Source organism: Haliotis rufescens, unplaced genomic scaffold, assembly GCF_023055435.1.
Source record: "Haliotis rufescens isolate VD_foot unplaced genomic scaffold, xgHalRufe1.0.p SCAF_51, whole genome shotgun sequence".
Lineage (NCBI taxonomy): Eukaryota > Metazoa > Mollusca > Gastropoda > Lepetellida > Haliotidae > Haliotis > Haliotis rufescens.
The window spans coordinates 582,558-595,866 of record NW_025964235.1 but is presented as its reverse complement, the minus strand read 5'-3'; the positions used below and the strand labels follow the sequence as shown (position 1 = coordinate 595,866).

At 48.4% G+C, this 13,309-nt stretch overlaps 1 protein-coding gene across 1 annotated transcript in view; it reads left to right on the top strand.

Annotated features, from left to right (window-relative positions):
• The window catches only part of LOC124140668 (protein jagged-1-like), a 91,421-nt gene that overhangs the window by 42,898 nt on the left and 35,214 nt on the right, over positions 1-13,309 (top strand). Inside the window, exon 2 of the mRNA XM_046508352.2 lies at positions 9,875-9,917. Coding sequence (XP_046364308.1) covers positions 9,875-9,917 — 43 coding nt within the window. The remainder of the gene's footprint in view (positions 1-9,874; positions 9,918-13,309) is intronic.

Here is a 13,309-nt window from a genome sequence, read left to right as displayed (position 1 = left end):
CACACTGGTTTGTCGGCAGCATACTCGGTCTTCCCTCCTTCTTCAGATGACAATGAAATACTGTTCATAGCCGCGATGCCTGAATTACTCGCTTGCACTATCGAGATATCGGCTGTGTGACGAGACAACGCCAGTTCAAACACACCATAGACAGGGACCTTTTGACCAGTTATGGTGAGTGAGTATGGTTTTACGCCGCTTTTAGCTATAATAAAGCAATATCTCCCATGTGGAGAATCGAACCCGGGTCTTCGGCGTGACGAGCGAACGCTTTAACCACTAGGCTACCCCACCGCTCCTCCCCAGCTCGTTTGTGTAACGGTGGATCTCCAGTGTATGTATTGTATCCGATACAACTGTCGAACATCGACACATGCGCCCGCTACATCTGACTCTGTTGACCGATCGTGCTGGTGAATTCCTATCCGCCTGTAAATAAGGCCGACATTTAGAATGTCATGTTCACAGTTCACAGCGGACATGCCCCGTGAATATCCCATTCTGTACTTAAGTACACAGGACGTGGTCCCCTGCTGAAGAAGCGGAGGGGAAACGCAAAACAAAGTACAAGCTTTAAATTCGAACTAGACCAGTGAAAGAAATTAAGGACCATCCGAGTATTTCATACTACTACAGGTTATCTGTCTTATCATTACAGATCACCCCCCCCCCCCCCCCCCCCCCCACACACACACACACACACACACACACACCCCACTTCCTTTGTCATGAAGGGCAGTACACAAGACGAACCACATGAATTCAGAGAGTTTAAAAATGGCTTAAATCCATACGTGAGTTCATTCTGTTCCCTACTGATGATCCGTCGTGATATCACTGGAGCATTGTTCGAAGCGGCGTTTACTCGACTCTCATGGCACCCGTGAAGACCCGGGGTAGAGTAGGTCTTCAGCAACCCATGCTTGTCGTCAAAGGCGACTATGCTTGTCGTAAGAGGCGACTAACGGGATCGGGTGGTCAGACTCGCTCTCATTGGGGTTGGTTGTGTCGTTAAATATATGCTATGGGTCTTTGAGAGAGACCACTTCTCCTCTGTAAGCATCCATCGGGATTAAATTACTTCTATTAAATCGCATAAACGCAACCACAGGGTTATAGTTTTGTGACGCTGTTTGTTGTAATAAATTGTAATATTTGTTTCAGTATGTTATATGGTTTGAAATCAATAAGAATTATGTCGATCTTCTCACAAACGCAAATATAGGTAGCGAGGCTATGTTTGCTTATACGCATTAATTAAGCAATAACATTTACTAACCGTCACAACAAGCTGGCGTGAGTTATATGAGCGCACCGTCTGTATGTACCGGATCTATCAGCTCCATCAAGCAAACACGTCAAGGCCGAGTAAGTCAACACGCATCGAACAGGTCTCGCCATGACCCAATACAGAAATATTTGACGAGTGAATGTTGTTTGATGCCACAGTAAGCGATACGTTGGCAGTGCAATGGAGGCCTGTAAATGGTCGAATCTGGACCAGGCAAACCAGTGGCTGATAGCATGATCAAATCCTATCCTGTCAAGGTACCATTGTTTAAAGTCCTATAGGTCAGGGAGCCTTCATCTTGTAAGTGGTTTTCTAATGCAAATGTATCGTCCACTGTTTGCTCTGAAGTTGTTACTCTTAATCAACGTGATGGACCCAGGTCTCATTTCCATCAGATCTGTGTCAGGAGTCTTCCTTATATGTGTGAAGCCTATTTCTGGTGTCCCCCGCCGTGGTATTGCTTTATTATAGCTAAAAGCGGCGTAAAACCATACTCACTCACTATAACTGGTCAAAAGGTCCCTGTCCATGCTCAGTTACGTTTGTTTCTGACCTTACACCCCTCTGGGGGCCCATCTTCCGGACCACATGGTAATGTGGAGTGGTCAGTTAGATGGACACTGCGGACCCAAACCTGGTCCCAATAGTGACATGGACATGTTGACTTGTGACACGTCGGTCAGCCTCAACCATGTGGTGGGGGGCACGGGAGGCCCAATCATCTAAGGCCCCGCGATTCGCCGTGCAGAATTGCGTCCCTTGGGCACGCCAGATTGGGCACCTATGATTGTGGATTCGAATCCCGGTTCGCCCCGATTATGTTTCTTGATTTGTCAGCACCATATCCGTGTAAACGTCTGAGACCTGCATCACTTCGGCTTTCCTCCCACATTAAGCTGACAGGTCGTGATATAACTGGAATACTGTTAAAAGCGGCCTTAACCCACCTCACTCACCCACCCATGTGGTGGATGCCTTCTCCCTGGTTTCAGACGTGGCATCTTCAGGACGAGCTGACCTAATAAAGGTCATCTTATGTGCTACTGCTTCCTCTCTCACGTGCAGCAGTTCGTTTCTTAAGTTGAATTTGAAGGGCATGCGGTCATCCCCGCGCGTGCATTTCCTACCTTCGCGAATTTTCTTGGCATGCCCTCTTCCTGCACAGCTCGTTTCCCATTTTTCTCAATTTCGCAGCTTCTCAGTTTTCTCCATTTACCCATTTTCTTTGACCCGTAAATTCTGCGGATCGTTCTGTAAATTGGCGTTATCTCTACCCTGAGATATTCTTCATTACCACGACAGAAAGGACGATCAATGAAGTCACAAACTTTTACCGTCGTATGTGAGGTTGTTTATAATAGTGTAACCCGCCAAGATCGTATACAGACATGTGTACTCATTGTGTACGCGGAAGGCCGAGTACTGATACTTTTATCGAATAGCATAAATGTAATATAATGCCCTGGTGTTATTCATGTTAACACATCTGCTCCATCATATAACGGAGAATTACATATTGACGCCAGGAATGCCGTCGGAGAGAAGCAATATATTGTCAACTGGTTAACTGTTCCACAGCTGTGCGTCTCTGCGTTTGCGTATTTGAACGTGTGGAAGAACAGTTTAGCGTTTGCTCACCCCCAGACACACACGCGCACCCCCTCCCCCCCCCCCCCCCCCCCCGGCCCCCCAACACACGTACGCACACGCACCCCCTCAACCCAGACACGCCCCCACCTCCAGACACACAAAGGCACCCCGTCGCCTCCACCCCTTCTTCACGGTAGGTGCTATTTGCGACTGTCAGAAGATGGTGTGAAGTTCGAATCCCATATTTGACCCGATTATGCGCAAACTGCCTGTTCGTATGTCTGTCTCACCGAAGGTGTAAACTCGAGGACCCATGTATCTTGGGGCTCTCCGCCCGCATTAAACCTACAAACTGTTATCCAACGTGAATATTGTTGAAAGCCTCCAACTTGAATATTGTTGAAAAACTTTGCGCATATAGCACCAACGGCATTGTTCATCAGTGATTGTTGAATGCGTAATCAGAAACGAAACTCAGTTAGCACAGACAGGACCTGTTTTTACATGACCCTATTTTCCGTTATGATTTATTAAAACCGTGACGTCACTGCTCATGTTGTTGGTTCCGAGGTGGCACGATCGAGTAGCCAAGTCACGTGATTCCTAGAAACTCGCGGGAATTATTCCGTGTTATTATTATGAAACCCGTGTGACGTCAGTTGTGATGTTGCAGTGCACGTTAAGCCACGGTGGAGTGTTCTCGTGGCCTCCCCGTGGTGGGGCATGCTCCCACAGGTATCCGGTGTCAGGCACTCATAATATCAGGGGCAAGGTGCGCGGTGTAATCACCCCGACAGATACCTCGCAACCTCCCCAGCTGTTCAACATTCACTCTATCACTGGTACGCAGGCTCTGGACATCTTCATCGCCAAGATCAGTTGGGAGAAGGGGTTAAGGAAGAGATTCTCCCGTAGACGAGATGATAGGACAAGAGATGGCGAGAATACGGCATGCCTGCACATTTCCACCATCATGTTTTAATACGTTTAACCTTACGGAACTGCTTACGGCAGTAACTCAGGGTCGTCGAATTTCCAATTAGGCCATATCAAATACATAATTTGTTTTTCGGAATTGTTTAAAACCTCATTAAGGATTCATGACAGCGGTAGACAACTGGGCTGCTCGAGCTCTGGCAGTATTTGTTAATATGTCAAGGGATGCTGTTTCGAGTAGTGAGTGATTAACGCTAAATGCAACAACAGCAATCTTGCAACCTATCGTGGCATTATTTTAGGAGCCAATGCTTGTCAAAAGAGGTGGACGACCGACAGTTTGCACGACATGGAGGGGCTTCTCAGAATAGTTATATACAGGAAATGCCAATTGAAGTAATAATTCAGTACCGACCCTCTTACCTACACCCACCCCTCGTACCTACACTCACCCCTCGTACCTACACCCACCCCTCGTACCTACACTCACCCCTCGTACCTACACCCACCCCTCGTACCAACTCCTATCCCTCGTACCAACTCCCACCCCTCTTACCAGCACCCACCCCTCGTACCAACTCCCACCCCTCGTACCAACTCCCCACCCCTCGTACCAACTCCCACCCCTCTTACCAGCACCCACCCCTCGTACCAATTCCCACCCCTCGTACCAACTCCCACCCCTCGTACCAGCACCCACCCCTCGTACCAGCACCCACCCCTCGTACCAGCACCCACCCCTCGTACCAGCACCCACCCCTCGTACCAACTCCCCACCCCTCGTACCAACTCCCACCCCTCGTACCAGCACCCACCCCTCGTACCAACTCCCATCCCTCGTACCAACTCCCACCCCTCGTACCAGCATCCACCCCCTGAGCCAGTATCCACCCCTCGTACCAGCACCTAACCCTCGTACCAGCACCCACCCCTCGTACCAGCACCGACCCTTCGTACCAACACCCACCCTTCGTACCAACTCCCACCCCTCTTACCACCTCCGAACACTCCTCTGACAGCATCCACTCCTCTGACAGCATCCACCCCACTGACAGCATCAACTGGTCTACCCGGTACCATAGAAGCTCCACAAACATCTGGCATCCCTCCGTAATTAACACCCACCCAAGGAAGCTCTACAAACATCTGGCACCCCTCCGTAATTAACACCCACCCAAGGAAGCTCTACAAACATCGGGCGCCCCTCCGTAACACCCACCCAAGGAAGCTCCACAACATCTGGCGCCCCTCCGTAACACCCACCCAAAGAAGGTCCACAACATCTGGCGCCCCTCCGTAACACCCACCCAAGGAAGCTCTACAACATCTGGCACCCCTCCGTGACACCCACCCAAGGAAGCTCCACAACGTCTGGCACCCCTCCGTAACACCCACCCAAGGAAGCTCCACAACACCCCTCCGTAACACACACCCAAGGAAGCTCTACACACATCTGGCGCCCCTCCGTAACACCCACCCAAGGAAGCTCCACAACACCCCTCCGTAACACACACCCAAGGAAGCTCTACACACATCTGGCGCCCCTCCGTAACACCCACCCAAGGAAGCTCCACAACACCCCTCCGTAACACCCACCCAAGGAAGCTCTACAAACATCTGGCGCCCCTCCGTAACACCCACCCAAGGAAGCTCTACAACATCTGCCCCCCCCCCCCCCCCCCCCCCCCTCCGTAACACCCACCCAAAGAAGGTCCACAACATCTGGCACCCCTCCGTAACACCCACCCAAGGAAGCTCTACAAACATCTGGCGCCCCTCCGTAACACCCACCCAAGGAAGCTCTACAACATCTGCCCCCCCCCCCCCTCCGTAACACCCACCCAAAGAAGGTCCACAACATCTGGCACCCCTCCGTAACACCCACCCAAGGAAGCTCTACAACATCTGCCCCCCCCCCCCCCCCCCCCCTCCGTAACACCCACCCAAAGAAGGTCCACAACATCTGGCACCCCTCCGTAACACCCACCCAAGGAAGCTCTACAAACATCTGACACCCCTCCGTAACACCCACCCAAGGAAGCTCCAGAAACATCTGGCACCCCTCCGTAACACCCACCCAAGGAAGCTCTACAAACATCCTTCAGAGCCATTTGTATCAAAGATTAAAGTCCTTATCAGAATGGAGGCGTGGAGATTGTGATTTCATCTCCAGATAGTGTGGCCGGGCCACAGGGACAGCGATCGCGGGCTGATAACGTCGGCGTGCACGATATTTTCATCTTGGTATTTGCAAGGCTTCTGGATTACGGAACTTATCGGATTGGTACGGGAAGCTTTTTTGTGTGTTTTTTGTAAGGAATGGCTGTACCTCTGGGAAACCTAGTCGTCATGTTTCCATGACTACAGCGGACGTCCAATGAACTGTCTTTTAGATCATCGTAACAGACAATTCCATAAAATATAATCGTATAAAACAACGCACTTCTATGGTCATGTGACAATAAAACTTAATTGTACAGTTATTTTTGCACATTTTTAACAATTCGCTTCGACTCCGATCCTACATTCCCTGAGGGTATGGGGACGCCGTCACGAGGGGTGCCGCTTCTTGCCCGGGGCACCAGCTTTGATCTTAGAGCTCTGACTCTGAACTTTCTCTATTCTGGGCTAATTAAAGTATGCACGGTTTCCCGGTTTATCAAGTTGACGGGTTGCGTGGTATTCCGCCCACTGATTGTTTATTTAACGCTGTGGACCACGGCTCAGTAGAAATAGTCTAATTATAGATATTTCTCGCTTTATGTGTTTTGGTATGTTGTAACACCCATAACCTATTGGTGCCCATACTCTCGTCATGAAATCAAAGTTAAATCCATATTTTTCATTTCCCCACCTCATGATATATGTGAACTGATAATTGAGCTGAAAGAGCAAGGGGCTTCCATCGTGTACTTGTTTTAATTTCCCAAAGGAAGAGATGCTGACATTTTTCAACATTATCACTATGACGTTACAGCCTTGTCATTTTTTTACAACGAAAACTCATGAGAGTTGTTTGTTGTTTCACGCCATACTCAGCAATAGTCCATCTATATGACGTAACGCCCTTGCCTCGGGAAGATGGTGATTGACATCATGAGCATCGATCTACGCAGTTGGGATACGATGACATGCATCAACCAAGTTAGCGAGCCTGACCACGATCCCGTTAGTCGCCTCTTACGACAAGCATGGGTTGCTGAAGACCAATTCTTACCTGGATCTTCACGGGCACCATGGAGTTGGGTTAAGGCCGCTTTGAACAATGTACCAGTTATATCGCGGCGTGTCAGCACAATGTGGGAGGAAAGCCCGAAGTGATGCAGGCCTCAGACGTTTATCACTTGGGTGAAACCCACAAGCACGGGTATGGTGCTGAAAAAAACTAGAAACAAAGCCCGGGCGACTAGGCATTCGAACGCACGATCGTAGATTTCCCGCGTGCAACTCTGCACAGCAAGTTAGACGACTGGGCCATTTTCTGCCATAATAACACTGAAGACGCGTAGACAATCGTAGACAAATGTAGACGTCTTCCAATTAATTATCTTGTTTGTTATAAGCTAATTTGATATCTCTGACAAACGGGAACGATCGACCTTGCCTAAATCCTCCTTACACGTGTCTTGCTACGAACACGTGACACGTCTCAACGTGGGTAATAAATATATTCAGCTGCAAGGAGAATTGTCGTTCTGTTTAAGCTGGAAGCGTCCATCACACATATAATTCTCAACTTTAAGGATAACCCTTGTGTAAATCCGGCTCAGGATTGGACTACAACAACCCATTCTTGTCGTAAGAGGCGATTAACGGGATCGGGTGATCAGGTTCGCTTGGTTGATGCATGTCATCGTACCCCAATGACGTAGATCGGTTCTCGTGATGCCAATCACTGGATTGTCGGGTCAAGAATCGATGTTTTACAGACCGTCGTCATATAGGTAGAATATTGCTGAGTGCGGCGTTGCTCTGCTGGCTTGCCAAAGACCAACTCTTACAAAGATATAGATTGAAGGCATGTTAACCGTGAAGACCATTGCTAGCCGTAAAAGGTGACTATGCTTGTCGTAAGATGCGGCTGACGGGATCGGGTGTTCAGGCTCGCTGACTTGGTTGCTGCATGTCATCGTATCTTAATTAGGACCGCTTCCGTGGTCTTGTGGTAGAGCGGAAGGTCCGGGGTTCGATCCCCGACCGCGTCATACCAAAAGACGTTAAAAGATGGTACTTGTTGTTACCCTGTCTGGCGCTCGGCTTTAAGGGGCTTAAACAAGGACTGGTCGGCTCGGAGTCAGTATACTGTGTCTGAGTGGGGTATTCATGTTAAACTGCGGCATGGTATCTCTGTGAGCTAGCACTATAAATCGGCATCAGTCCGGACTAGTACAAGCAGCCACACAAACACACACACGTACATGCACGTCGCTATATAAGTGCAATATTCTTGGACGCGACGTTAAACATCATTTCACCTCACCTCGTATCTCAATTGCGTAGATCGATGATCATGATATCAATCACTGGATTGTCTGGTCCAGACTCAATTATTACAGAACGCCGTCATACAGGTGGAATATTGCTGAGTGCACTGCTCGGGTGCTGAAGACACATTCGATTTAAGACGTCCACCAAAGGTATGACATGTTTAGCTCGGACAGGGAGTGATGCCACATAGCGTTCTATATCTAGAGTTATTTCACAGTAATGTATTTAAGTTCCGTTTAAGCTGATTAATATGAATGTGTGCCTGTGTTTAGACACGTGTTCGTCTGGCTGTGTTTTGAATAATGATCGTGTGGCTGTATACGTTTCCCGTCACTCAACATTCCTTTTTAATGGCATCTCAAAACTAGAAATAAGAAAATCTTTAAGCCTTTGCAGGTGTAATATCTCCAGCTCTGCTGAAATCGCGGCCGATAACGAATCTCGAGTTCATGACTACCAACTTTCTCTGATATGATAATTGTGTGTTATTGTAAACTTCGTGGAACACGCGCTCACAAACACACACATGGGACCACTTCGATAACGGCCCTGTTGGTTTACTGAAATCGCAGCATTTTTCGCTAATAATTGCGTTGTGCAGGTTGGGGGAGGAAACCCATGGGCTATTGTCCACTAGCCGGAACTGATGCTGTTTAACCCTGGAAGCATGTTCCGTGCTGATAAATCAGGGATGATGGATGAAGGGGAAATCACTGAGTGGATGACCCGAACGCACCCCCAGCACGCCGGCCCGCCTGAGATAGGGGGGACGCAGGGACGCTATTTCCTCCAACTGCAGTCTGTTGCGATGTTCGATCGAGAAGTCGATGATGCTGATGAGCGTCCGATTGCTATCTAAAATTAAAATTTCCTTGTAACAAAAGAGAGCCCATTTCTTGGATCAGTAAATAAGGCTTTAATTGTTGCTTTGAGCGAGTCCATGAAATATGGCCTGTATTCCCGGGGGTGGAGCGCTTCAGTGATGTGGGGCTCTGGTCGCCCACTCGTTTAAGGCGTCGTAATTCGATGTGCAGAGTTGCGTCCCTTGGACACGCCAGGAAATTTAGTATCTACGTTCGTGGGTTCGAATCCCTGTACGACCCGATTATGTTTCTAGGTTTGTCAGCACCATACCAATACTCGTGGGTTTCATCGAAGTGTTAAACGTTAGAGACGTGTATCGCGCCGGACTTTGACCCCTTAAGATCTGGGTTAGACTTTGTCTTAATATGCGACTGACGAGAACGGGTGGTATGGTCTCACTGACTTGGTTGATACATGTTATCGTATCCCAATTGCGTAGATCGATGCTCATGATGTCAGCCGCTGGATTGTCTGGTCCAGACTCGTCTGTTTACAGACATCCGTCATGTAGCTGGAATATTGCTGAGCACGGCGTTAAACAACAAACAAACAAACAAGACAAATACAAGTACAGGTGCGTTCTTTTTCATTTCACAAGTTATCTATTTTAGACAGGTTGGTAGACTTTCTATGCACATCATCTGTGGCTAAACATATCTTTAAATGTTGTTTTTGTTAGTATACTCCATGTTTTGTGTTTTTCAGAGATCATACACATTGATAGTGGAGGCGTGGGACGTTGAACGAGGTAGGTGGTGGTTGAGACGTTGAACGAGGTAGGTGGAGTTTGAGTCGTCAGAAAGATGCTGGAAGAACATCGACCCCGGCCCTGAAAGTGATTAGGACAGAGACATACGTCCAACAACTGGTGTTGTCTTTGCTCTGTAGCCCGATTTAGAAAATATGCAATGTTTGAAAGTTTGGCAAGTCTAGATTTTGTCAGTTTCAGGCAGAGATTCGCGGGGCTCATTTCTACTATATTTTTACAATACAAGTCTACTTTTGATAGCCTGGCTTGTTTTTATCACTCCATGAAACACACAACTGATCCGCATATGCTATGTGTATGTTTACACAGAATGACATATATGATTATTCCTTTCTAAAGCTGAGCAGTATATTTCACTGTGGAACTCTCTCCCAAATGAACTCCTTCTTTTTCTGTGCTCAAGTCTCATCTCATCATTAAGACTCATCTCTTTCACAAATACTACACTTGAATTTATCATATTCATCGTGTGCGCTTTGAGCAGTTATTAGTGGGCACTTATTAGTTTTCCGGCGCCGAAGCCCTGGGTTCGAATCCCTACATGTGTACAATGTGTGAAGGCCATTTCTGGTGTCTCCCGCCGTGATATTGCTGGAATAATGCTAAAAACGGCGTAAAACCATACTCGCTCACTGGCGACATGGAGGCACGGGTGGGTCCAGAGGTCAAAGGTGACGAATGTCGCTGTACAGATTTGCAACCTTAAGCCGTTTTCGAATCCGCTGATCGTTTGATTGTTATTCATGATCGTTTTCTCCAATGTTGTCAGCGTGTAAGACCTTCATCACTCTCACCTTAAGTTCAAAGCGGCGGTAATCCACTCATACAGCAGGGGCGGTCGGGTAGCCTAGTGGTTAAAGCGTTCGCTCGTCACGCCGAAGACGCGGGTTCGATTCCCGACATGTGTACAATGTGTGAAGCCTATTTCTAGTAACCCCCGCCGTAATATTGCTGGATTTTTTGCTGAAAGCGTCGTAAAACCATACTAACTCACTCATACAAGAACATTTTGTCTGACCCCGTTGGCACGGCTTGGCTCAACAGCCCTTGACTCTCTCTCGAACCAGCACTGGTCTCCTTGTGTCTAGCTTGGAGGAGCACTGTATGTCAATTCCCACACATTTACCTCGCCAACACTGGCACCAGGAATCAAGTGCCAATAGCACGGCCATCTCGTGCTGGGCCTCGCGCAAGAGCCCACACTAGGTTCGCCCTTAAGAAAAGCAATATTTCAACTCAGCATGGGAGAATTGTGAATTAATTATAACCGGAAAAATTCCGTGGTCGATGAAGATTCTTCACCTTTGAGGCTCTAATGAAGACAATGACACGGTTGTAGTGCCATTATCTCTGCAACGCTGGTTTGGCTTGGGGGAGGGGAGACTCCCCTCGATGGCTTTAACAGAATCTATACAGATACAGCTAAATCAGCTAAACTTGTCAATGAGTTGCCGCCATCCCGCATCCAAGCAGCTCATAATAATCAGCATTAGCAGATACCGACACAGATGCTTCAAAGTGCACGTATTTTTACATCTTTATGTTCTTAACAGACTAATTACCACGGCAACTCCGCGGGATCTCATTCAAACGTGGCCACTACAATGACTGGATGAAGCCTGCCCTTCTCCGTCGTACTGTTGATGCTGTTTGTTGCTGAGGACCTATTCTAACCCCGACTCCCTCTCGGGTGCTGCTGATGCTGTTTGTTGCTGGGGACCTATTCTAACCCCGACTCCCTCTCGGGTGCTGCTGATGCTGTTTGTTGCTGGGGACCTATTCTAACCCCGACTCCCCACGGCGACTGCTGATGCTGTTTGTTGCTGGGGACCTATTCTAACCCCGACTCCCCACGGCGACTGCTGATGCTGTTTGTTGCTGGGGACCTACTCTAACCATGACTCCCCACGATGACTGCTGATAACATTATAACGGAAACGATATTCGTCCATTTGTGTGCCGGGCATATAAGTAGGTCAACCACTATACTTGCGCGTATATTACTTGAAGGGGTCTGTCAGAGATTAAGGAATTACCGTCGGTGGTTGTACCTGGGAATGGCACGCCGGGAGCAGAGTCATCAGTTGCTGTTCATTCAGTTTGTGCCATCATGAGAGAGCCCCCGTGTCTGTGAGGCTTGGTAAACCATGGGGTCTGGCATCGAGCCAGCACGTGCTGCGAAAGGGTGAAAAACACAAGGACTAGACTGATTTCTACACATCAAACAACCAGCTTAACTTTCCTCCGCCTTGTGCGTCTTTTTCTGGTGCTCATCGAGTTCAGAAAATTACAAGGTGGAGCTTGTGTTTACCCAGCAGACTCGGTAGCCTGTGCGGCGATGGCGGGCGACTACAGGGAACGGTGCAACGTTGTAGGAATAGTCTCAGTGTTGCCCATCTACTGTTCACATAGGTTAACGTTGGTTAGACCTTCCTCAAAACGTTCGTTGAAGCACATGGTGCATTCGCATGGTCTATGGGAACGTCAATAAGCAAATTATACTGCATATTTGTATAGCTTTTTCCCTGCAATGTGCTTGCAGCATGCGCCTTGGATGGAACCCTTGTGAAACAAATAGCTATCTGTAAACTAAACAGCGGAATCTATTTCCAACTCGACGAGAACTAGGTGACCAGGCAAGCTGACCTCGTCCTTCTGCCAGAACCACGAATCAAAGATTTATAAGAATATGGCAGCTCGCGGTGGCCCTGACTCAAGGATGTGCTGACAATCGTTGATTCCTCTGCCAGAAGCTGTTCACGCTATACAAACTGCCTCGTCTCGTTCATCATTCACACTCGCGGAAGTGCTCTCACACACGGAGCGGTTCTCACACACGGATCTGCTCTCACACACGGATCTGCTCTCACACAGAGAGGTGATCTCACACATAAGCTCTCACACACGGTTTTCTCTAAAAACACGGAGCTCCTGACACATGACTCTCCTTTCAAGCGGATCTCCTCAAACATGGGAGATCCGCTCACATACAGAACACACCTCATACACGAAACTTCTCTGACACACGGAGCTCCCATCACACTTGGAGCTCCCATCGCACTTGGAGCTCCCATCACACTTGGAGCTCCCATCACACCTGGATTTCATCTGACACACGAGCTCCCCTCACCATGAACTCCCTTCATACACGGAGCTACCATGACACATGGAGCTCCCATCACGCTTGGAGCTCATCTAACACGCGGAGCTCCTGTGACACACGAGCTCTCCTCAAACACTGAGCTCCTCCAGCACACGGACACTGACTCGCATATACATGCTATCGCTGATCTCTCCCATGGCTGAACTAAAGGTAGTCATCGACCAGCGATTATTTTGACTCAGTGCTAATTTGAGAATGCGATTTGAGA